A 24,583-nucleotide genomic window follows, 5' to 3' on the forward strand; every position below is an offset into this window, starting at 1 on the left:
GTTTGATCGCTTAATGGTCAAGTAGAGGAGGAAGAGTCTTCAAGGAAAAAATGGCCACAGAAGTGGGACAAAAAGCCAGAAAGCCAGGGAGGAGCGAGTTTAAAGAAGGAGGGAGTGATTCACTGGTTTCTGAGAGGTCAAGTAGAGTGAGGACTGGAAGGTCGAATTAGCAAAGGCTGATGCTCTCGGTGGGTGGAGGAGTGAGCGGGAGTGGGGAGCAGAGACTGCTCTTTACAGACGTCTGGCCGTGAAGGGTGGATGTTAGGAAAAGGGTGGGAGCTAGAGGGATGTGCGAAGCCCAGTGAGGTTGAAAAGACAGTTGTCTCCCCTTTGATCTGCTTTACATTTAAGACTTTATTGGAAAAAGGGATGATGAAGTTCATATTCTTTTAGGTGCTTTTCGCCTTGGCGTTCTATGCCCACGAAGGCAGCATGGAGTAGCGGGAAAGGGTCCAGACTCTGCAGCTGACAGGACTCTGGGAATCTTCTCTGTACTGCTTACTAGTTGTGTGACCTTGGACAAGGTTTTCACCCTCTTTGAGCCTGAGTTTCCTCATCTGTCAAATGGGGATGTTTTTATTCTCTTCACAGGGTAGTTGCGAGGATTTAATGAGATAATTTATATAAAGCCCTTGTGGCGGTATCTGACACATCAGAAACATTCAATAAACAGTCATGATAATGATGGTGATGGTGGCAACGAGGAGGAGGATGAAATGACAGTAACAGTGGTGGGGACAGTGGTGGTAATGAAGACTAAAGATGGTGGTGACCATGTCACTGCTGATGGCTATGATAATCATGGTGACAACGATGGCAGCATTGATGTTGATGATGGTGGGGATGATGATGAAGAGGATGGTGATGACGAGGATGTTCATCTTGTTGATGTCAGTGGTGGTGATGATGATAATGGTCACGGTGATGGTGGTGATGGCGGGGGATAGGGAAGGTCACGACAGTTCCGCTAACACTGGAGATAATGATGGTGATGACGGCAGTGAAGAGGCTACCACTGGGTTGACTTGGGTCCTCAGCATCTTGGAATGTGACACATATGTTTCTGTCCCAGTTGACCATGTTGTCCCTGAGCCTGGGTCCAGCCTGCTGACCTCCTTCGAGAAATGGCATGAAGCGGCGGACACTAAATCCTGCTGCGACTACTCCCTGCACGTGGACATCACCAGCTGGTACGATGGTGCTAGGGAAGAGCTCGAGGTGCTGGTGCAGGACAAAGGTCAGTTAAAGCCCCAGAATGGGGGCCCAGTTCTGGAATCGCTGTTTTGTTTGTGGGTCTGATTGGTGGAGTTAGAATCCCTTTATCTGCATCTGCTACGAACCCAACTGTGAGCTGTGCCCTGCCCCATAAACAGTGGAAAAATTGGACCCTCCTTAAGGAGTCTGTCTTCCTCTCCTTCAGGCCCTTTGGAGGTCCTCCCTGTTTATAGAAGAGAGCCCGATTTCCTTAGCCTGGCACACAAGGCCCCCACTGATCTAGCCTCACTTTTCTTTCTCTACCATAAATTCATCTGGGTGCTTATTATCCTGGACGCCATCCCCCGAAACCTGCTGCTCCACTGGGCCTTTGCTGTCGCAGTCTCCACGCCCCCTACCAGGGATGCCCTTTCTTCTACTCTACTTCCCAGCTCAACTATCCCAGTTTCCCCAATCAGAACTTCAGAACTGCTTCATCCCTTGAATATCCATAGAAGGTTACTTGGGCCTCTTTGGGGGCACCTTTTGCATTATTTTTGGATTACAGGACACTGGTTGTCTGTCTGGCTCTTCTGTTAAACCCTGAGCTTACGAGGGAGGGGATTATGTCTGTGCATCTCTGTATCCCACCCTCTCTCCCCTCTGTGTGAGCTCAAACCAGACATCTCTGCACGGTGTGGGTACTTTACTGTGTGCCTTACACCAAATGGAGGTGAATTGAACTGAACACCCACAGAAACAGAGAACAAGAGAACAGAATAAACCAGGCGTGAGGGGTCCCTCCGAAAGAGGCCATTCTGAGGCTGTCTGAGGAAGCACCATCAAATGAATGACATGCTTCAAGGAGAGATGGGGGGTGTTTTCAAGTTTTTAAATATATATATACTGTGTTTTCTCGTAAAAGTATCATCGCCCAAATACAAAAAAAAGTCAGAAAATCAAGAGAAGGAAAAAGTTTTTCCCTCTGGTCTTACCCCCCAGTTGCCACTTACCTTTAATATTAAGGATTATCGCTTTCTGTTCCCTATCTATTTAGACAGTTTTCTCCATGTATAGTTATACGATAGCAGTTATTTGGAATCCTTTTTTCACCTAACGTTTTATGAGTAATCATTACTCTTCATTAATTACTTTTTAATGGCTCGTAATACACAATGTAGTGGTTAATTTGTGTAGCTATTTCCTTTTTATTGGGCATTTAGGTTTTCTGTTTGCTTTACTGTAAATCGTGTTTGGTGAACATCTTTGTAATGCCATTCAGAGATGGCATTATGGGGTCAAGGTTTTAACATTTTTCAAAATCATGACACTTACTGCCAAATTGCTTTCCCCAGAAATGCACCCACTTGCATGCCCACATCCCATGTCTCTCACTCCGTGCGTGTTTGCACCATTGGGTGTTATTACTTGTATGAAATCCTTGCTAATTGGATGAATAAAAGTCAGTCTACCATTGAACATTGCAGTTCTTTAACTGCTAATTACCTTAAACATCTTGCATACATTTTTCCTTTGTGTGAATGTCCGATTGTGTTCCTTGCCCATTTACCAGTTTGGGTCTCGTAAGTCTGAGCTTCTATATCCAGATGGTTTTATCCCTTCATTGAAGTTGCTGTGAATCACACTCTTGTTTTGTACAGAATCATAGTCCAGGTTGTAGAAAGATCCCAGCAGTTGTGTTGCCTGAATCTGAATCCTGCCCTGGGCAAGTGACACTGGGCAAGTCACCAAGCTGACCTCTCTGGGGCTCGCCCACTGACTCCCCATACATAGTGTCAGAGCTCTGGTACCAGGCATGAGACTCCTGGTCTGAACTCGGTGTTAATTCTCCAGTCGAAAGAAGGAAACAACCCATATGTCCATTAAAGGATGATTGGATAAACAAAATGTGGTCCATCCTTACAGTGGAATGTCATTCAGCTTTGAAAAGGAAGGGAATTCTGACACCTGCTACGACACGGATGAACCTTGAGAACATTACGTCAAGTGAAATAAGCCAGTCACAAAAAAGACAAATGCTGTACGACTGTGCTCATGTGAGATGCCTAGAATCGTCCAGTTCATAGAGCGACACAGAGTAGAATGGTAGTTGCCAGGGGCTGGGGGAGGGGCAGCGTGGAATTAGTGTTTAATGGGGACCGAGTTTCAGTTTTGCCAAGGTGAAGCGTTCTGGAGATGGAAGCACAACAACGTGAATGTACTTAAGGCCACTGCACTTGCAGATGGCTCCGACGGTAAATTTCATGGGAGGGATATTTTACCACAACTAATGAAAAGCAGCAGTTATTTCTTTGCTCACAGCTCTGTGGAAAGGCACTTTGGTTTGGGCTCAGCCGGGCGGTTCTGCTCACCGTGGCTCACTCATGCCTTGCGCCCCGGCTGGGAGGATGGGGCAGGTGCGACCGCTCTCTATACCCTCCCTTGCCCAGCAGGCTCTCGTGGGCTTCTTCCCTTGGTGGCTCCGCAAGGGTGAGTGGAGCTGCAGGCCCTCTGAGGCCCCGGCTTGGAATGTGTCCACTGATACTTCCGCTTCGTTCTGCTGGGCGGAGCCAGTCTCGAGAGCAGCCCACGCTCAAGGAGTGAGGAAATAGGTTCTACCTCTTGAGAAGGGTCACTGCAAATGTTTTGTGAAACTGTAAACTATTACCAGCCAGTTTAGTCTCTTTCTGCCTCCTACTTCTACCTGAAATTATCTTATTTGTTTGTTTGTTCATTGCTTATTTCCACTAGAATGTAGACAGGGATCCTTCCTACCTCGTTCACAGCTGTATCTCTAGCTTCTAGAACGGTGCTTGTACACAATAAGTACTCAGTGAATATTTGATGAGTGAGAAAATAAATATTCCATGAAAAAGGACTTCTGGGGTCTCATAAGTTTTGGAAATGCTCCCTGTTTATTCTATTCTTGAATATTCTTTTATTTATTTTTTAACATCTTTATTGGAGTATAATTGCTTTACAATGGTTTGTTAGTTTCTGCTTTATAACAAAGGGAATCATTTATACATATACATATGTTCCCATATCTCTTCCCTCTTGCGTCTCCCTCCCTCCCACCCTCCCTATCCTACCCTTCTAGGTTGTCACAAAGCACCGAGCTGATCTCCCTGTGCTATGCGGCTGCTTCCCACTAGCTATCTATTTTACATTTGGTAGTGTATATCTGTCCATGCCACTCTCTCACTTCGTCCCAGCTTACCCTTCCCCCTCCCTGTGTCCTCAAGTCCACTCTCTAGTAGGTCTAGGTCTGCATCTTTATTCCCGTCTTGCCCCTAGGTTCTTCGTGACCTTTTTTTAGATTTCATATGTGTGTGTTAGCATACGGTATTTGTTTTTCTCTTTCTGACTTACTTCACTCTGTATGACAGACTCTAGGTCCATCCTCCTCACTACAAATAACTCGATTTTGTTTCTTTTTATGGCTGAGTAATATTCCATTGTATATACGTTCCACATCTTCTTTATCCATTCATCTGTCGATGGACACTTCGGTTGCTTCCATGTCCTGGCTATTGTAAATAGAGCTGCAATGGACATTGTGGTGGTACTTGACTCTTTTTGAATTATGGTTTTCTCAGGCTATATGCCCAGTAGTGGAATTGCTGGGTCGTATGGTAGTGGTACAGTACTGAGGTTTTCATCTGAATTACTTTGATTACAAATGAGACCAAATCTTATTCTCACCTTTATTTGTTAGGCATTTAAAAAAATTGTCTAAAAATTCTGTTTGCCTTTTTTGCTTCATTGTTTTTATTTTGAGCATTTTTAAATATAAAACAAAACATACAGAAAACCACACAAGGAAAAAACGTGGCTTTGTGAATTATGAGATTACCCTTTCCAGGTAAGAAATAGAAATTTGCCCCAAACAAAGACCCCCAACAAACCCCTCATGGCCCCCCATTGTAGCCACAACTCCTTCCTCCCCCCAAAAGTAACCACTGTCTGGTGTTTTCTAAATAAGAGGTTTTTTGGATTTTTTTTTTGTTTTGTTTTTTGTTTTGTTTTTTTGTGGTATGCAGACCTCTCACTGTTGTGGCCACTCCCGTTGTGGAGCACAGCCTCCGGACACACAGGCTCAGTGGCCATGGCCCACGGGCCTAGCCGCTCCGCGGCATGTGGGATCCTCCCGGACCGGGGCACGAACCTGTGTCCCCTGCATCGGCAGGCAGACTCTCAACCACTGCGCCACCAGGGAAGCCCTAAATAAGAGGTTTTTTAAAAAAAAAACCTTTGTTAAATTTGTTGCAGATATGTTCACCACGTTGTTTGCTTTTTATTTTGAATTTTTAAGAAATAACTTATAGAAAGTTTCCATTTATAACAAGTCAAATCTATCATGATTTGGAGGAAAGCTTCTAATCTGAGATAGCTTTAACCCATCCACCCACCCACAAGAACCAGTTCTAGGGCATATTTATCAATTCTGCCAAGTCATTATTTCTGCTTTTATTTATATTGTTTACTTCTAATTTCTGGTGAATTTCCATTTTCTTCTTTTAAGGATTCTTATCATAGAAGCTTACTCAGTTGATGTATGCTCCCCCTCTCCTTCAAAAAATAATGAAGCATTTAAGGCTATGAATTTACCTCTCACTATGGATTTACCTGTTTTACCCACTGATGGTTCTTCTGTGTCTGTGTATATAACTGGGTTTTTGTTTTTGTATGTAAGTATACTTGATTAAATAGAGACTGATACTTTTATGTTAATCTCTGAATATTATTTTTTCTTTTAATTTTTCTTAATCTTTTGGGAAAAGAAATTTTTGTTGCCAAGGTTTTCTAGACCAGAAATGATTTTTGGCTTGTCTTCACTGTTGCTTAAGTGTAAAAGAAGTCTCAATCTCATTTAGTACTTTTGCCTGAATTTCTTCTTTTTCTTATCCAAAGGATTCCTGATTCCATCAACAAACATTAATGGCACAGCACATGTTGTGGATGTGCAAGATGAAATAATATATAAGATGTGGTTCCTGTCCTCAACCACTTGAAGGCATATTAAGAAACAGTCCTCCCCCCACCTCCTCTGCTCCCCGCTGGCTGCACAATAAGTCCTGTCATTTCAACCTTTTTGCATCCTCCCACTCAGAGCCTCAGCCCACCCGTCTCTTTTGCCTTCAGCATCCTCCAACTCTATTTCTCCATTTCTCCCTGCTGTTCTGCACACCCATCCTCCTTCCAGAACTGTCCTTCTGAGACAAAGTCTGATCGTGTCATTCCCTTGCTTTAAAAGCCCATGTTCTACGAGATAGTAGTGATGGCTGTACAACATTGTGAATGCTCTAAATGCCACTGAATTGTACGCTTTAAAAACGGTTATGATGGTAAATTTTGTTATGTGTATCTTACCATAATAAAAAAAAGTGATTTTTTTTTTTTTTTTTTTTTTTAAGCACATGCTCCTTTTTGCTTCAGCCACAGGACACTTTCCAGTACCCACATACCTAATGTCTTTTTATCCTCCTTGCTGTCCATGCCATGCATATCCATCCCTCTCAGCCCAGATAATTGCCTTCCCCCGGCTCCTCCCCCTCCCTTTCGTCCTTTTCCCCCCTCCTCTTCCTTCTCCTTCAGACTCAGCTGACATGTCACCTTCCCTGGAGACCTCCTTGGACCCTCACCCACACCCCCAGGCTGGCTTAGGTGCCCCTGCTGTGAATTCTGATGGCACCCTTCTGTCTTGGTTGTTACCACCCTGTGCAGTGCTTATCGATTTACTGGAAAGACATGTCCTTTCCTCTTAAATGCATTTTTCTACTGTCTTTTTTATCTTGAAACAGGTGTCAATTCCTTCCAAGTCTACATGGCCTATAAGGATCTCTACCAAATGTCTGACAGCCAGGTAGGTCCTTGCACACCCCTCGCCTCCCTTGGGCAGGAATGGGCCTGCCTTGTCAGGCAAAGTGGCACAGGGCAGGGGAGATGTCAGAGCAGGCCAGGGAGGGCTCTGGGTTCAAGTCCTGGTTCTGACGCTGAGCTGTCAGTCATCGCCCTTCCCTGGACCTGCATTCCTTTCTGCCTGTACAAGTGGCGTGGAGCAGGGATCCCCTGCTTGGTGGTTCCCAGACTCGGCTCATCTTCAGCCTCATCTAAAGAGCTCACTAAATACACAGACTCATATTCCATCACATATGCTTGGGGGTGAGGTTCAGGAATCTGTACTTTCTTAAACCTCTGCAGTTGATTCTGGGGCTCAAGCGAGTATGGGGACCATTACCTTAGCTCTGACCTGGAGGAGAGCCCTGGCTGTCCCTCCAGCCAATTGCAAGTCATGTCCTTTCTCAGTTTTCTCATCTATACAACGTGATCATCTCTGGCCCTAACAACCTCAAACAGCTGTTCTGTGGATGAGATGAGTCAAGGAAGAAGGTGGTCTAAGGAATACAGGTGTAGGGAGTACAATTTTTCAGGCACCTGGCCTTCTTACACCCCTGGGACTCTTGGTTTGGTTTTGTTATTATTGCCCTGCCCTCTGCTTGTTAAAAAGGTGGGACAGTGTGGTGGCAAAGGGCACGGCTTCTGGAGCCAGACTGCTTGGCAGCAAGCCCTGACTTTGCTGTGCAGCCTGGGGCAGATTTCCTAACCTCTCTGTACTTTAGGCCCTTCATGGCACTTGCCTCAGAGAAGATGTCGGAGGATTAAGTGATTTAATACAAGTGAAGCTCTAGGGCAGTGCCTGGCACACAGCAGGTGCCATACGAGTGTCAATAAGCTGGTTTTCATTATCCCTACGGGGTCTCATATGCAATGGAAGAAGCACCCATGTCTTACCTTTCAAAATAGACACTTTGAGTTGCATAATATAACTTACCCCGAGATGGCCTGGAAACCAAAAGGCTGAAAGCTTATTCAGTTTCATGGAAAAAATAGCATGTGTCTCTCTAGTGTAATTGAAATTCTCACCTGTTTCATTCGAACGTCTGTTTCACTGAAGCCCTGGTTAGAGTCGGAGTTGAGCAGACTTTGGGTGTGGGTCCTCAAAAGTGCTTCATGCCTCCAAGTGCCTCCCCCACCTGCTGTCTACATCTAAAAGCACACATCCTGGACAAGGGAGGTGTTATCTTATATGCAAGGAGGGCAAAGTTGAGATTCAGGAGCCCCTGGGGAGGGAACATGTGGCTTTGGTCCTCAGCAGGTGCAAATGTCTGATCGCAGATCCTTTGCAGGTGGGAAGAGGGCACTGGACAGTGGACAGGGCCTGGATTGGCGAAATAAGGTGATGCTTGGCAGGATATATGTTATCTGAGTATTAAAGTTATTAGAGGACTTGGTCTCTCGACCCCAGTTGGTCTATAAAATGACAGGAGCTGGAATTTTTGTAAAGACGTACACATGTCCTATGATTGGTGGTGGCTACAGTACAGGCTTAGCGGGTTTAGTTATACAATTTCAGTAAAACTGAAAACAGCTTCTCAGCTGCAGTTGTCACCATTAATAACGTCACGCTCCAGAGGAGCAAAGCCACAAAGAAAGCAAAGGCTCGCGTGGGTATAACTGTGGATGTAATCACGGCTTGGTGTCACTTTTATCACTTATGCGCCTCTCCCCCACCCAAACTTTCTGCTCTTGGATCTGGAGGGTGTCAGGGTCAAGGGAAAATCTTTTCCAATTCTTACTTGTTGAGCGACGCATTCCATTGATGTGGATGGAGCGTCCTGGCAGGTGGTTGACTGTGTGTTAGTAGTAAGAGCAGTCTTTGCAAATGCTGGTGCTGTGATATTTTTATCTCACCCCAACCCCCCTTTGTCCCCCCTTAGCTCTACGAAGCCTTCACCTTCCTTAAGGGGCTGGGAGCTGTGATCTTGGTCCACGCAGAAAATGGAGATTTGATAGCTCAGGTGAGTGGTGTGAGTTTCCACCCCTTCCGCCTCAGTCTCCTTCTCCTTGTAAAGGATATGAGAAAAGGGGGTGGAGGCATTGGTCAGCCAGGTCACCAGACAATGAAGGGTCAAGCCAAGAACCGGATGGCATGTCAGGCACTCCAGGTGTGACTCATGCACACGCTGTCTGCAGCGTGGCCTTTGGCGGGTCATAATTGCCTCCTCCTTGCGAACCTCGACTTCCTCACCTGTACAATGGGGGTAATATTACTGCCCTGTGCACCATGGCGGGTTTGCATGAGCAACAGATAAGGATCTGAAAGAAAATGCTTGGAAGCTGGGGTTGCTCATCATCCTCCCCGACTTGAGAGCGGGGCTAATGGACAGAGCTCAGGCTGGGAGCAGGTGTTCCAGTCTGGCCTCCTGACATTGGGCGAGGAACTCTATCCCACGAAGGCTCCTGTGCTTCATTTAGAAGCATCTGCCTTGCCGTGTGGTTGTGAGGATTAAATGATGTCATGTATGTGTAGAGCAATGTCGGACATGTAACAGGCTGTAGCCATTCAGAAGTTTTGGGTAGTGTGAGACATGAACCCATTTTGATCATTCTGGCTATAGGGTGGATAATTTGATGGGAATAGAATAAAATCAGCTAGGTTTTACTCCAGCAATTCTCATAGGAAATGAAGAGAGGAGACAGAGCGGAGGTGGAAGAGGCAAGAATATGATAGGGAAGGTGCACATTCTACAGGACTCATCGATTGACTGGATGGGGGAAGAAGGAGAGGAAGTCAAGGATGGCTGCTTGGTCCCTGGGCAGGGTTGATCATGATGCCACGAATCAAGATCAGGCATATAGAAGGTTTGGATGCATCCAATGAAAGTAGTTAATGCCGTGCGTGATGCTAAGGAGTACATATATCCTCATTTCATAGGTAGGGAAACTGAGGCTCAGATAGTAATAACTTGCCCACTGTTATATGGGGCGTCGGAGCCAGGATGTGAATACAGTTCCATCTGGTTCCAAAGCCCAGTGGAATTGCAACATGACGGTTAAGGGCATGAGATCTGAAGCTTCACTCTTAAGGTTAGCTATTGTCTTTATTTCTTATTATTTGTGTTCTTGCAGTTTTTCTGTAAAATTGAAATTCTTTCAAATTCAAAATAAAAAAGAACAACTCAGTACCATCACACAGCAGTATTCTGGTCATTGGCAAGAAGTCACGAAATCCAGCCCTCACCCCAAAAGATGGGATTGTACAAAGGTATGAATGCCGGGAAATGAGCGTCACTGGGAGCCGTATCAGAGGTTGTCTGCCAGCCTCTCCTCTGGCCCCCAGTGATTGATGACCCTCTCACATGCAAAACACATTCATTCCTTTCCAGGGTCCTCCAAACTCTCACCTCATTACACCGTCAAAGACTGGAATCATCTAAGCCAGGTCTAGGTGTGGATGAGGCTTCTTGGGTTTAGTCCCTACAATCTGTAGGTCTTTGAAGAAAATAGGCAAGTTATCTCTCCCCCGCCCCCCCCCCCACATACTCAGCACACGACATATAGTGGTGGGGTGGGCATTCCTATTGAAAAAGGGACAGTGGAAAACACCAGGAGTCATTGGTCCATAGCAGTTCTGAAATCCAGTTAGACAAGTGTTGGCAGTTCCTTGATTAGGTCTCGAAGCCTTGAAGCCTGAGAATAATTCTCCATGGCTCTTGGCTCCACCTTCTGGGCTATTGGTCCCATCCTTCCTTTTCATGAAAAGTAGTCCATGCTTGCAGCTGAGGAATTTTCTCAGCCTGCTTCCTGCACAGTAGAATTTTAGGAGTCCAACTGCCTCCATTCATTTTGTATGTCTTATCCCGTCCAGTCCGGGCTGCCGGTGTTTTGCTAAGATAATCTTCCCAAAACCTTTGTGGGCCTCCTCTGAATTTCACTGGAATTCACCCCATTAGACAAAAGATACCCACAGATTTCTTTTCAATAAGCCCTCCTCCTCCTGGTCAGACAGCCAAGAGGTACATCCTTGAGCTTCCTAGAGGCCTTAACTTGATTGAGAGGATCTGGGGGCACACCCTCAATTATCTGTCCCTCTCACAGAAAGCAGTAGCTTTCTGCTACTACATAACAAGATTCCCCTTCCTCCAGTTTTCAATAACAGATGCCTCATTTCCTTTTGAGCTCTCACTAGCAAGGTTCTCAAAGTCCATATTACTACTAGCAGTCCATTTCAGACCAGCGTTCTCTAACACATGCCTCGAAATTCTTCCAGCCTCCATTCACTGCCCGCTCCCAAAGCCACTCCCACATTTTTAGTTAATTGCAATGGCAGCACCCTACCTCTGAATACCAAAATCTGTTGCAGTTGTCTGTGGCTGCATAACAAATTACCCCCTAAATTTAGCATCGTCAAACAAAAAAACCTTTTCCACGTCATGGTCCTGTGGGTCCGGAGTCCAGGTGTGGCTTGGCTGGGTTTTCGGGCTCAGGGTCTCTCACCGGCTGCCGTGAAGGTGTCAGGCAGGGCTGCAGTCATCTCAGGGCTGGTCTGGGGCAGGATTCCTTTCCAGAGGGTCGCAGGATTCCCACTCAGAGGGTTGCTTCTAGGATTCAGTTCCTTGCACGCTATCAGACTGTTGTCCTTTATTCTTTGATGGCTGTTAGACAGAGGCCCCTTTGGTTCTCTGCCACATGGGCAGCTACAGCATGGTGACCTGTTTCCTTCCAAGTGAGAGAGCAGGAGAGGGTGAGCAAGGGAGAAGTGGGAGTCCCTTTGTAACCTAACCTCAGAAGTGACATCCCATCTCTTTCCTCGTGTTCTGCTCATTGGAAGCAGGGTGCCAGGTCCAGCCCACGTGCAAGCAGAGGCAGGCTCACTGTGAGCCTCTTAGAAGCTGTCCAACACATGTATCATAGGTTTGCCTGGTTTTGAACTTCATGAACACGAAACCACACAGTAGGTACTCTTTTACATCCGGCTTCTTTTCTTTTTTTTTTTTTTTTTTTTGCGGTACGCGGGCCTCTCACTGTTGCGGCCTCTCCCTCTGCGGAGCACAGGCTCCGGACGCGCAGGCTCAGCGGCCATGGCTCACGGGCCCAGCCGCTCCGCAGCATGTGGGATCTTCCCTGACCGGGGCACGAACCCGTGTCCCCTGCATCGGCAGGCGGACTCTCAACCACTGCGCCACCAGGGAAGCCCTACATCTGGCTTCTTTTGATCAAAACTAGGTTTGTGAGATTCATCCCTATTGTTACCGGAAGCAATAGTATTCTCTCTGTCATCATGGTGTAGAATTCCACTGCAGGGATAGATCACAATTTGGTTCTTCAGTTGATAGATGTTTGGATAGTTTCAAATTTAGGACTACTGTATATAAAGCTTCCTTAAACATTCTTGTTCAGGCTTTTGTTAAACATATGTTCCCATTTCTGTTGGTAAGTACGTAGGAGGGGGATTTCTGGGTCGTGGGTGTGCACATATTCAGGTCTTACAGTTACTGCTACCCTGTTTTCCAGGGTGTACCAACCTGTATCCCACCAAATGTGTGTGAAAAGTTGAGTTTGGAGTCCCCAGTTCTCAAGCTTTACATCAGGGAATTCTCAGCTTTCCTCACTGCCAACTTAAGATTGAGTTTTCTCAGCTCCAATAAATCTGTTACCTTTTGTACATCTGCTTCCCAGCTTCCAAAATTTTGTTTCTGTTATCTTCTCTGCATTCTCTTGGTTCTTGTGTACCCCCTCTGTCACTGTAGCAGAGTTTCAGGATGGAGTAAAAATAATGTGTTTGCTCAGCCCATGAATTTTGACTAGAAACCTACTCTAGTCTTTTGTGATCTGTGTTTTCCCCCCTTACATCATCTTTTGTCCTCCCTCCTTTTTTCTCCTCCTTCCTTCCTTCCTTCCAACAGAAATAGTAACTGACATTTAAATAATCTTCCAGAGGGATGTCTCCGTATCATAAATCTTGTTGTAAACAGTTTACAAAAAGGCCTTGTAAACACCATCTTCAAGAGCTGACATTATTCCATTCTTTACTTAAATCCACCCCAGCTGTTAGCTCTTGAAATTGTTTCCAGCTTATGTTCTTATAATAAACTCGAGCTTAATAACCATAAATGCACAGTTAAAATTATGATTTTTTTTATTGTCGATAGGGCCTGGGGCTCCTCTGTGTTGCAGAAAGATGATACAGAAACTGCGCAAGTTAAAAGTAGCAGCACAGCTGACACCTGGGCAACGTAAAAGTATTAGTTTTGAGATATCACAGTATTCCTAAGGAGGGGGCACCTTGGAGCAAATAGATTTGTATCTGGGCTACAATGGCTCAGGGAACCATTTCATTTATATGATAAGCTTGAGGTAGAGTTGTCCTGTTAGAAAGACAGGTACCAGGAAGAGGAAGCTACAGTAGAGAAAATGAGAGCTGGCTGACCGTCAACGAGCCCTTACTATACACCAGGTATCGTGCGAGCATTTCACATCTGCCACCTCAGTGATGTATTATGGCAACTCTGGTGTGTAGGTGCTGTTGTTTCCAATGTAAAGGAGAGAAGATTAATGAAATAATGCCATTTGCAGCAACATGGATGGACCTAGAGGTTATCATACTGAGTGGAGTAAGCCAGACAGAGAAAGACAAATACCATATGATGTCACTTACATGTGGAATCTAAAAACATGATACAAATGAGCTTATTTACAAAACAGAACCAGACTCACAGGCATAGAAAGCAAACTTACGGTTACCACAGGAGAAGCGGAGGAGGGATAAATCAGGAGTTTGGGATTAACATATACGCACTACTATATATAAAATGGAGAACCAACAAGGACCAACCGTATAGCACAGGGAGCTACTCAATATTTTGTAAACCTGTAAGGGAAAAAAGTCTGAAAGGAATAGATAAATGAGTGTGTGTGTATAACTGAGTCACTTTGCTGTACACCTGAAACTAACCCAACACTGTAGATCAGCTACACTTCAATTTAAAAAAAAGAAGAGAACCTTGAGGCTTAGAACGGACAGAGACGGTTCTGGAGCTGGATGCCCAGTTTGATTTCTGCATCCATGTCATACCCAAACACCACTCGTCTTCCTTCTCTCTTACCCTGCAGCAGAGGCTTGGAAGTTGGAAGAGTGCTGGGTGGTCTTTAAGGCTAATTTCGTATAACCCTACTTCCTCTCACTGGTCCCATGGTGTTGAATAGAGCAGGTGTGGACGGGGATATCCAGGGTTGCAAAGGGGGAAGGTGGGCAGGGGTAGTGGAGGGAGCAAAGAAGCTGTGAATCGCCGCAGCCCGTTAGACCCCATGCAGACCACTCCCTGTCCTGGGCTCAGCTGCCCCATCTGTCTAACGGGGCTGGAGGATTGGCCTCTCCCGGCTCTGACATTCTGTAATCACTGACTCATTCGTTCTTGTCTTGTAGGAACAAAAGCGGATCTTAGAGATGGGCATCACGGGTCCTGAGGGCCACGCTCTGAGCAGACCTGAAGAGGTAAAGGAGCCTCCACTGGGTGTGACTCTGACATAGCTGAGAGCTCACCCCGATGCTGTTCCAGCTGGAACAGCCCAGCTAGAGCCCCCATCTCCGTCTCACTTGCCCTACATGAGCACCCCAGCACGTGTGGTCCTCTCCGGGTCTGCCCTCGGGCTTGGGAGCCCTGGGGCCCGCAGGTCGATCAGAGGAGCCTGGAAAGGTTCTGCCTCTCCCAGGGCCCGGGAACTTCACACCATAGTCCTATGGACACTTCAGAATCCCTACTGAGGACAAGGTGTATTTGATGACAGGAAAGTGGAGCCCCACGTCCCAGGCAGAGGACTTCAGAACAACTGCCCTTGCACGGACCTCCTATCTGCTGTGCTCTAAGACTCGACAAGGGATGAATCCCCTGGGAATGATATGGCACATGTGTGGCGGGACACAGCGGGTAGAAGGAAGGCAAGCAGGTTGGGCATGGAACAGGATGGATGTCCAGTATTTTCTGGTGTCTCATCAGATCATAAGTAGTCTTCCCAGACCTCCGCTCTAGGCCAGCCTGTGCCGGACATGGGACGCAACACACGAGTACACAGACTCCTTACCCGGAGGCTCCTGATCGGGCCCAGTGCTCCAGACGTGAGCTCCACGCCCACGAGCTGGTTTCCCAGTCCCTGGTGAGACCAGGACAGACCTGAGACAGTGTCTACAAACCCTTATAGCACGTGGACGTTGCCACCACCTTCAGGCTTGTGAGCAGCCTGGGGACCCTTCTGGGTGTGGCTGGACTCCTGGCACGTGGCTGTGGCTTCCTGCCAGCCACTAGCAGCTCGGCAGACTGGAAATTAAAACAATACATCACAGGTCCTTTTGTCTTCTCTAGCGGGGGGCAGAGGCCAAACCCAGCAGCGGGTGGTCTCACTTGGTTATTGAACAAATGAAGGGAGGAATGCACGTTGGACACCTGTATCCCCTGATGTCAGGCATTTTATAGGTAACCGACCACTTTATGAGTCTCTCGATGACTCTACTGCCTAGGCGATCTCCTTCTAACAGAGCGTGCAGAATACTTCCAAGCAAAGGAAAAACATAATTCTGCCTTCCAACCCTCTAGCCAGATACGTTCTTAGTTTTTCCTTCCTTTTGAAAAATCTACAGTATTTTCCTCTCTTGATGCAGTAGATTTCCCTCTGACCACACTTAAGGAGAATCACAGGAGACTGGTCAGGGAGAGGCCTTAGGAACTCAGGGTGGGTGGTGCCTCCCACCTCTCCCTCCCGTGACCCATGTATTTGGTGTGTCTGCAGCTGGAGGCCGAGGCCGTGTTCCGAGCCATCACCATCGCGGGTCGGATCAACTGCCCTGTGTACATCACCAAGGTGATGAGCAGGAGCGCGGCGGACATCATCACCCTGGCCAGGAAGAAGGGTACGCAGCCCAGCGTGTGGGCCTCCTGCGGGAAGCTGCGGGGTGAGGAAGGGGCGTGTCCAACAGGCTCACGTTCACTGACGGAGCCACTCCCCAGGGCAGAGACATTCTGCCAGTTGCCTGCAGCCTGGGCCCTGTAGGCCAGGTTGAAAAGGGAGCTTGGGATGGTGGGTAGGCACAGGATGTGCAGGCGTTTTCAGGTTTGATTCCTGGGGTGCCGTGGGCCCCGGGTGTGATCTTGGGTAAGTGGTCTGAGCTTCGGTTTCCCCATTTGTAGCTAAGGTAATTATCCCCTCCTTGTGGGTCACACGAGACCGTGTATCGTAAAGATCTGTGAAGAGTTCCAAGTTCTCCCCTGGGTTTCACATCAAAGAAATGATGGAGCCAGGGCTACATCAGCTCTTGGTCCCTGCCCGCCCCCTTTCTGGTCCTCTCTCTGGGCCCTTCATCCTGGGTCCCCTATCTAGGGCCTCTTAGCGGGTGCCTGCACCCAGGCTCCACCGTGGGGCCCACACAGAGTCTCAGCTGCAGGTTGGGAAGGAGGAAGGTGTTCTTCCAGAGCCAGAGGGTCCGGGGACAACCCTGTGCTGGACATCAAGGGAGTGTGGCAGGAAGGCAGCCTCCAGCTCTAAGACTTGAACGCAGTAATTAACCTCTCTGAGCTACTGTTGTTTCATCTCGAAACGGACCCGATGGGCTCACAGATGTGAAGTTCCAGCCAAGTCCTTGGTGGGTCCCGAGGGCTCCTGAGGACCCTGGGGCACAGGTGCCACTGGTGCTCTGAGCGGCTCTGACCTGTGTGGTGCCCATTCCCCAGGAGACTCAGAGGAACCGCCCGAGTGTGGTCCCCAGGCCTTCTCGACTGAGGCCCACAGTCCCCAACACCCACCAGACAGAGAATGAAGGTTGCCCAAAGCAGCCTTCCTTCCCTAATTCAGGGTGAGAGAGAGAGAGAGAGTGACAGAGCGGGTAGCACACGTCACACGAAGACAGTCGCTAGAATCCTTTCATCCTGTGGACATTCACCAAGGATGTTCACCACCCGGACAAGGTCCACCCGTCTACTTTCTGGGAGTCGTATGAGGTTGACTGGCAGCTCTGGGTCAGAGGGGCCAGCCGGGTGGAAATCCACAACAGCCACACAGCCCTGACTGCATCCACCACCCTCTGCATGCAGGATGCCCCTCCTTTCTTACAGGAGCCCTTCACGGGAAGTGTAAGTGGCTCTATTCTTAAAAATCTTTAATTATGTGTTTTATTTCACCTAATATATCCAGAATATTCATTCCAAGTGTAATCAGTGTAAACGGATTAAGATATTTTGCATTATTTTTCTGTACCATCCTCGAAATCCAGTGTGTATTTCACCCTTACAGCACATCTCGACTCAGACCAAATGCCTGAAAGCCACATGTGGCTGGTGGTTTCCGTGTGGGACAGAGCAGCGTTGAACCCCAAATACCTAGTTTTAGTATTTTTAAGGGCAAGCCGACGAGTAGAGGCATTGTACAGAGAGTGATCTAGGTTAGCACAGCTTGCTGAGGACCAGCCCCAGGTTAAAGATGAGGAAACTGCCGCTCAGAGAGGTAACAGGAATCTGGAAGCAGCGGTAAGCGTGCCGGCGAGCTAAGCCTGCAGGTCCTGGAGCTGCCGAGAAATAAAGCGACCACCACCCTCTCGTGGCTGTTTCAATTTAAGTAAAGTTAAGTACACTTTTTCAGTTGGCTCCTCAGTCGCGTTAGCCCTGTTTCTTGCGCTCCAGGGCCACGTGAGGCTGGTGGCTGCTGTCTTGGGCAGAACCGTCCAGAGCAGTCCCAGCACCGCTGTGCTGTTGGGAGTTGCCATCCCAGAGCCAGGCTGCTGGAGCCCAAAGCCTGCCTCTCGCTTGTCAGCAGGGTGGCCTCGGACTGATGCCACAGAACCCTGGGCCCACGTCGTCCCGTTGGCACTCTCTCTGCTGCGGGGATTCTCACTTGGGACTTTGCCCCTGGGGTTTTGTTCTGGCAGAAACACACGTGGCCCACTCCCTGGAAGGCAAGCTGGACTTTCGGGAGAGCAAATGCTCAGAAAGGAGCCCTCCAGTAGTGGGTTGGTGGCCGCACGTCCTGGCCCCTTCGCCCCTGTGGCGTGGGATGGCTCTGAGGCTCCCGGGGTCCCCAGTGCACTGAGCTGCGCGTGCCCAAGGCCATGACTCGGTGATAACTCATCTTTCCTTGGCTTCTGTCTCTGCCTTGTGTCACTTCCTCAGTCCCCACCGAGGTGTTTCCTGGAATCACCTCCGAATAAAACTCTTGAACTTGATTTTTCCTTTGAAGATCTGCTTTTGGCGGAATCCAAACCGAGACAGCACATCAGGTCTCTGTGGTTCGGTTGAGCATCGTAAAGAGAGATAATAGTCAAATCCAAATGCTAAAAGCATTCACAGTCCAGAAGGTTGCTGAGCAGGACAGCGGGGCACTGAGCGCCTGGTGGCCGAGGAGCTGGGGCTCTGGGGTGTGTGTGTGTGGTGAAGCCTGGGGGAGGGATGGGCGATTTATCCCCAGTCTCATTCTCCAGCCTCGAGATTCTACTTTCCTGCACCCGCATCTCCCATGAGAGACCATTCGCTCTCAACCACACGTGTCTGTGTTTGCCTCCCAAGGCCCCGTCGTTTTCGGCGAGCCCATCGCTGCCAGTCTGGGGACGGATGGCACCCATTACTGGAGCAAGAACTGGGCCAAGGCGGCGGCCTTCGTGACCTCCCCTCCCCTGAGCCCGGACCCTACCACGCCCGACTACTTGACCTCCCTGCTGGCCTGGTGAGAGCCCCGGGGGTGACGGGCTCGTGGGCCTGTGCAGCGGGGCAGGACTTTTGGGAACGGAGGGTTGAAGGATAGGAAATCGCAGCTGGTTCAGACACACTTGGGAAGGGGCCTTGGGCTGGCTGCCCGGGAGACCTCAGAACAAAACCCCGGGTTGTTTACAGCAGGCCTTTGGGCCTTTGAGTCAGTAACCGCTCCATTCATGTTTATAGGTCACCTCCCATTCATTCAGCGGTATTTAAGCACCTTCTGTGTGCCTGGCACTGTGGTGTATTGGGAAACACCCAGAATTAGGAATGTGAGACCAGGATCCTAATCCTGCCTCAACCCCTAATTGGCTGTGTCACCCTGGCCATGTCACATAACCTGTAATGTCTCTGCCTCAGTTGACGCATCGGCAAAGTGGGGAGAATACAGTACCTACTGCAGAGGTGGGTGTGAGACAGCGTAGGTAAAAGGCCTGGAATTCAGGGTTCACAGCGGCCACTGCATTACACTCTGCTTCCTGCACACAGTAGGAGCACAGCTACTTTAACCCCTTCTCTGCCATCACCCAGTGTGAGGGAAGAACACTTAAGGCCATGGGAGAAGGCTAAGCGGTGAGGTGTGCAGGCTGCTCTGGAAGCGGAGATGCAAGCCCGGAAGGCTTTCTGGAGGAAGTGACGTCAGGCCCAGAGCCAGGGGATGCATAAGAGTTTCCCTGAGGGGCAAGAATAAAGTGGGACTTCTAATCAGAAAGAACTGTAAGGGGGTGAGGGTGTGTTCTCCTTTTCCCTAAATGCTGCAGCAGCCCATGACATACCTGGCGTCTGCAGCCCGATGGCTGGTGGGCAGCTCCAAGTCCAAAACAAACCCCCCATCTTCCCCCATGAAGCTGCTGCTCCCACAGTCTTGCCCATCTCAGGAGATGGCAGGACACGGACCAAAGGCCCTGGCATCTGGCCGCTTCTCGCCCCCTTGGCTGCAGCCATCCTGGCTCAAGGGCCATCGTTTCTCACCTCCTGACAAGGCTCTCTATTTCCATACTGCCCCTTCCACACCCTTATCGCATCACAATCTGTTCTCAAAAGACACTCAGATATTTTAAAACCGAAATCAGACCAAGCCAGCCCTCTGCCAGGAGACCTCCAGGGTCCTTTCCTCTCAAAGAGAAACACAAGTTCCCACAGTGTCCCTCAAGGCTGAGCCTGATCTTGCCCTCGCTCCTCACTAACCTCGCCTGGTCCTCTTCCCCCCTTGGCTCCCTCGGTCCATCCCACTGGTGTCGCGCTAACTAGACCCCAGGCAGGATGGTGCCACAGGGCCTTTGCACTCACCCTACCCCTGCCTAGCACTCTTTTCTTCGTCATCTTGCGGTTTGCTCTTTGCCAACTTCAGATCTCTGCTGGAAGATTTCTTCTCAGTGAGATAGTTCTGATCATCTTCTTAAAAACGGCAGTCCCAGCGCTACCCGATCACCCCCCCCCCCACTCACCCTAACTCTCATTCTCCTGACTGTATGTTCCTGACTTCTGCCCCCCGCTCACCCTGCACTGGAATGTCAGCTAATGAACACAGGAATTTGTCTCTTTCTGCTTATAGATGCATCTCCATTGCCTAAGACCATGCCAGACACAGGAAGTGTGCAACACACCTTTGTTGAATACATGAGTGAATGTCACATCCAAATATATTTCTGTACGTCTACATGATTGCTGACATGCCCTGGGGCCCCGAAATGGAGGCTGGCCCCTGCCCTCGTTGAAAATCACAAAATAAAGCTCCACTTATTCCATTGATTCAGATGCCAGTTAGGGGCTCATCATATAGCCCCAGAGTATTTTCTCTCCAAAGCCTGAGTGACAGAAACGCAAACCCAGTGAGCTTGTGTCACTTTGCTACAACCAGTGAATAGCATTTTGTCCTCCCGGCACAGCACAGAAACGTTAGCCAGGCCTTACATCAACAGCCTTACAGAGGGAGACCAAGGTCAGCACATTATGGTTTCCCACGTGACCTGGCGGAGACACGAGGCCAGGGACATGACCATCCTTCCAGCGCGAACATCCGTGACTCCGTGAGACACACTGGCACGTGCTGGAGGCTGGGTTTTAGTCACTCACTTATTTATATATTCAGTCACTCATCCATTCATTCATTGGCTCCGCTCAGCTTTTTTTCTTCTTTTTTAAACATTGAGATAAAATTCACGTAGCATAAAATTCACCGAGCACTCGATTTTAAAGAGAAGAGGTGGAGGATGGAGAGAGGAGCAAGGGAGTTGGCATCTTTGGCGCCTGCCGTGCGCCAGGCAAGTAGCTCATTGTCTCCTCAGGGTGATCCGGGATGGAAGGTTCCATTCTCTTCCATTTTACGCATGAAGAAAAGAGGAGTGACTAGCCGGGCCAGGAGGTGGCAGTTCTGGGATTTAAAAGCAGACCCGCTGGATTTGCAAAGTCAAATTGCATCAGGGGCTGTTCACGGGTCTAGTGAGATGCATGGAAGCAGAGTCACTCTTTTGGCCTCTAGCATCTTCTGTTCTCAGCAAGTCTCTCCTCACAGATGCCTGCAGCATCTTGAGGCCTTGTGGGCTCTCTCTGGGGGGTGAAAGAACAGACCCACTGCCCCAGGATCAGAGCGTTTTAGGGCAGGAGGAGGCTGACCCGGAGAGCCTTACCTGGACCGGCTGGAGCCCACACTCAAACAGAACCCTCTCCCGATGCACAGGCCTCTTTCCCGTCTTCAACAAGACACCAAAGGCCACAGGGCCTTCTGGTGTCACTCAGTAAGGCCTGTGATGTGCCCCAGATCTCTGTGGGGTTTGAGTTTCACAGCCTCCTTGGGCGTCTGAAGTCAGGGTCCGCTCCTCAACAGGAGCTCAGGTCTGAACCCCACCCTGTTCTGTCTTTGCCAGTGGAGACCTGCAGGTCACAGGCAGCGGCCACTGTCCCTACAGCACTGCCCAGAAGGCGGTGGGCAAGGACAACTTCACTCTGATTCCTGAGGGTGTCAACGGGATAGAGGAGCGGATGACCGTGGTCTGGGACAAGGCAGTGGTAAGGCGGCGCCGTCTCCCTCCTGGAATATTCTAGAAACACCCCTCCTGCCCATCAAAGCCATGCATTATGCACTTCTGGTTCTTAAAATTCCCTTCTTACTTTGAGGCAGAAGCAGAATGCACTAGGAGGGCACACGGAAAACACGTGACCCTTAAGAACGCAGCGCGAGTCCTGTGGTGCCCTTTGCATTTGCAGATGTGACAGCAGCTGTCCTTTAGTCTTTGAGGATGAAAATATTCTGTTTTGTTTTGTTTTGAACCACATCTTTGTCCACGTAAAGATGACTTTGTAAACTGTGTGTGTTCGGGTTTAGGGTTGAGAGTGGGTATGGAGGCTTCCTGTTGCGTAAGGAATCCCCAGGTCACACCTTGATCACTCACTTGGAAACAGTAGATTTTTATTTTCTGTTAAACTTGCGCCCAATGAAACTGACCAGATGTCAGGGTGGCCGTTGTGGAAATGTCATCACACCTCTGAACAGTTAATTACGTTTCCGCTCTGATGAAGCCAGGCCTCTGGCACTCTTTCAGGGTGGCCTGGTTTCAGCAGGGAGAGGAGAAAACTCCAGTCCTTGTAAGGACTCCTGTTGGCTGGTTTCGATCTGTGCCTTCTGGTCTGCCCCTTCTGGTCCTGTTATGAGATGCTCTTTTCACCAATGGATCTTGTCTTCAGGCTACTGGCAAGATGGATGAGAACCAGTTTGTTGCTGTTACCAGCACGAATGCAGCCAAGATCTTTAACCTGTACCCCAGAAAAGGGCGGATTGCCGTGGGCTCGGACGCCGACGTGGTCATCTGGGACCCTGACAAGGTGAAGACCATAACAGCCAAGAGTCACAAGTCGGTAAGTCCTGGTTTATCAGTGACACTCCTGGCTTGGGTGAGCAATTCTTGCTCTGCAATCATTTTAGAAGCCTCTGGTTAAAAATGACTTAACGAATTTGCCAACTAGAATGTGATCTGATATCTGGCATGACTCGGTCTTTCAGATTTCTCCTCCAGTTGGAGAGATTGGGAGAAGGGTTTGGAGCAGGCTCAACTAAGCTGTTCTTGCATGTGTCTCTCCCACGTCTGTCTCTCTCTCTCTCTCTCTGGGGCTCCTGTCTACAGATGCATGCATTCTTAAACAGCTGACTCTGCTCCTAATTCCATGGAGCAAGCCATCAGGCTCAGAGAGGGGACGTATAAGGTCCAAAATTCTTTCTCCAATTTACTTATCAAGCTAGAGAGGGTTTGATCTGCTGTATCAGAAATCCACTTCAGTTCAGGCTGGGCTCGCAGTCATCAAAGGAAAGGATTGGACTGACTCGTGCACACCCTCCCGGGCTCCAAGCCCCAAGCCTATGGGTGTGGGTTTTCTCTGCCCTTCGTGTCTTACATGCCCTGGATTTCTTCACTCATCCGTCAAACCTCTAACGATGCAGAGAGACATAGGACATCTTTCCCTCCCTGAGTGCTTGCTTCAGACCCACTCTGCATGGTCAGCAGCAGTCTTGGGTCCAGATTAATGTTCACACTCAGAAGACACAGAGTCCTCAGCCTGGTCCCTGGTTCACCAAAGTCTGTTACAGGACGTGGGCTGGGAGGCAGAGCGTGTGCACACGGCATCAGTCTGCGATGGGAGTCCTCACCCCCCTCGGCTGCCATTCCCCAGCCCAGTGGTCACTTGCTGGTGAGGGGCGAGACCACGTGCATGGGGACAGAACACCAGGCACAAGGAAGCCTCAAGAGAAAGTGACAAGGACCACATGAGTGTGGCCCCCAGGTCCCCCTCGACCATAAGACCCATGGCCTGGGGACAGAGAGGTCTGTCCAGCTTATCAACCAGTGGTCATTCTTAAAATAACCAGAGCTCCCTGATGACAGACTGGCTTCCCTCACCCCCCTCCCTGGGGACAGGTCAGGAGGAAATGAGCCTGAGGTAGCCTCCCCTGGAGAAAGGTTTATGCTGTTCTCCACACTCACCGCCCAGCAGACACACGACTCCGTTTTAATTACTATGGACGCGGTGATGTGCACAGACCAGGTGGGCTCTGGGAAGGCAGGAGAGGCACGCTGCCCCCCAGTGGTGTCAGCTCACAAGGCCGTTGTGGTCCAGGGAAGAAGAGGACACTGGGTCAAGGAGCAGGGGTTCCAATTGTTATCAAATTCCAAATATTATCTTGTAGTTACTCTGTGCTTACATTTTCCATACATCATCTCACTTAATACAATAACCTTCTAAGTTAGGTATGTTATTATTTATGAATAAGTAAGAAAATGGACAGAGAGAGGATACGTGTATTAGTCTCCCGGGGCTGCTGTCACAAAGTACCACGAACTGGTGGCTTGAAACAACAGAAATTGACTTTCTCACAGTTCCGGAGGCCTGAAGTCTGAAATCAAGGTGTCAGCAGGGCCGGGCTCCCCTGAAGGCTCTTGGAGAGAATCTCTTCCATGCCTTTCTCCTGGCTTTTGGTGTCGCTGGCCATCCTTGGTCTGTAGATGCGTCACTCCGATCTCTGGCTGTCTCCCTATGTCTTATCATCTTATAAGGACACCAGTCATTGGATTTAGCACCCACTCTACCCCAGTGTGACCTCATCTTAACTAATTACATCTGCAATGACCCTATTTCCAAATACAGTCACATTCTGAAGTACTGGGGGTGAAGACTTCAACATACCTTTTTGGGGACAATTGAACCCATAATAATAAGTCACAGACCTGAGATTACCCATGTGAGAAGGAATGTTTCAGATTCGTTAAACTTGAAAAGCGTGCCCTCTCTGTCCCAAGCCAGATTTGAATTATTTTCATAAT

The 24,583-nt window shown here is 48.8% G+C and overlaps 1 protein-coding gene across 3 annotated transcripts in view; it reads left to right on the forward strand.

Annotated features, from left to right (window-relative positions):
• CRMP1 (collapsin response mediator protein 1) overlaps positions 1-24,583 on the forward strand; it is a 68,862-nt gene that overhangs the window by 31,599 nt on the left and 12,680 nt on the right. For 2 of the 3 annotated variants that reach the window (XM_032633709.1, XM_032633711.1), the window contains exons 4-11: positions 1,073-1,237; positions 6,999-7,060; positions 8,976-9,056; positions 14,465-14,533; positions 15,823-15,943; positions 18,585-18,741; positions 21,638-21,779; positions 22,455-22,625. In XM_032633709.1, the coding sequence (XP_032489600.1) occupies positions 1,073-1,237; positions 6,999-7,060; positions 8,976-9,056; positions 14,465-14,533; positions 15,823-15,943; positions 18,585-18,741; positions 21,638-21,779; positions 22,455-22,625 (968 nt within the window). Of the gene's footprint in view, positions 1-1,072; positions 1,238-6,998; positions 7,061-8,975; positions 9,057-14,464; positions 14,534-15,822; positions 15,986-18,584; positions 18,742-21,637; positions 21,780-22,454; positions 22,626-24,583 lie in introns of all 3 variants that reach the window. The other variant, XM_032633710.1, reaches the window with a different exon arrangement.

This window comes from Phocoena sinus, chromosome 5 (assembly GCF_008692025.1).
Source record: "Phocoena sinus isolate mPhoSin1 chromosome 5, mPhoSin1.pri, whole genome shotgun sequence".
NCBI lineage: Eukaryota > Metazoa > Chordata > Mammalia > Artiodactyla > Phocoenidae > Phocoena > Phocoena sinus.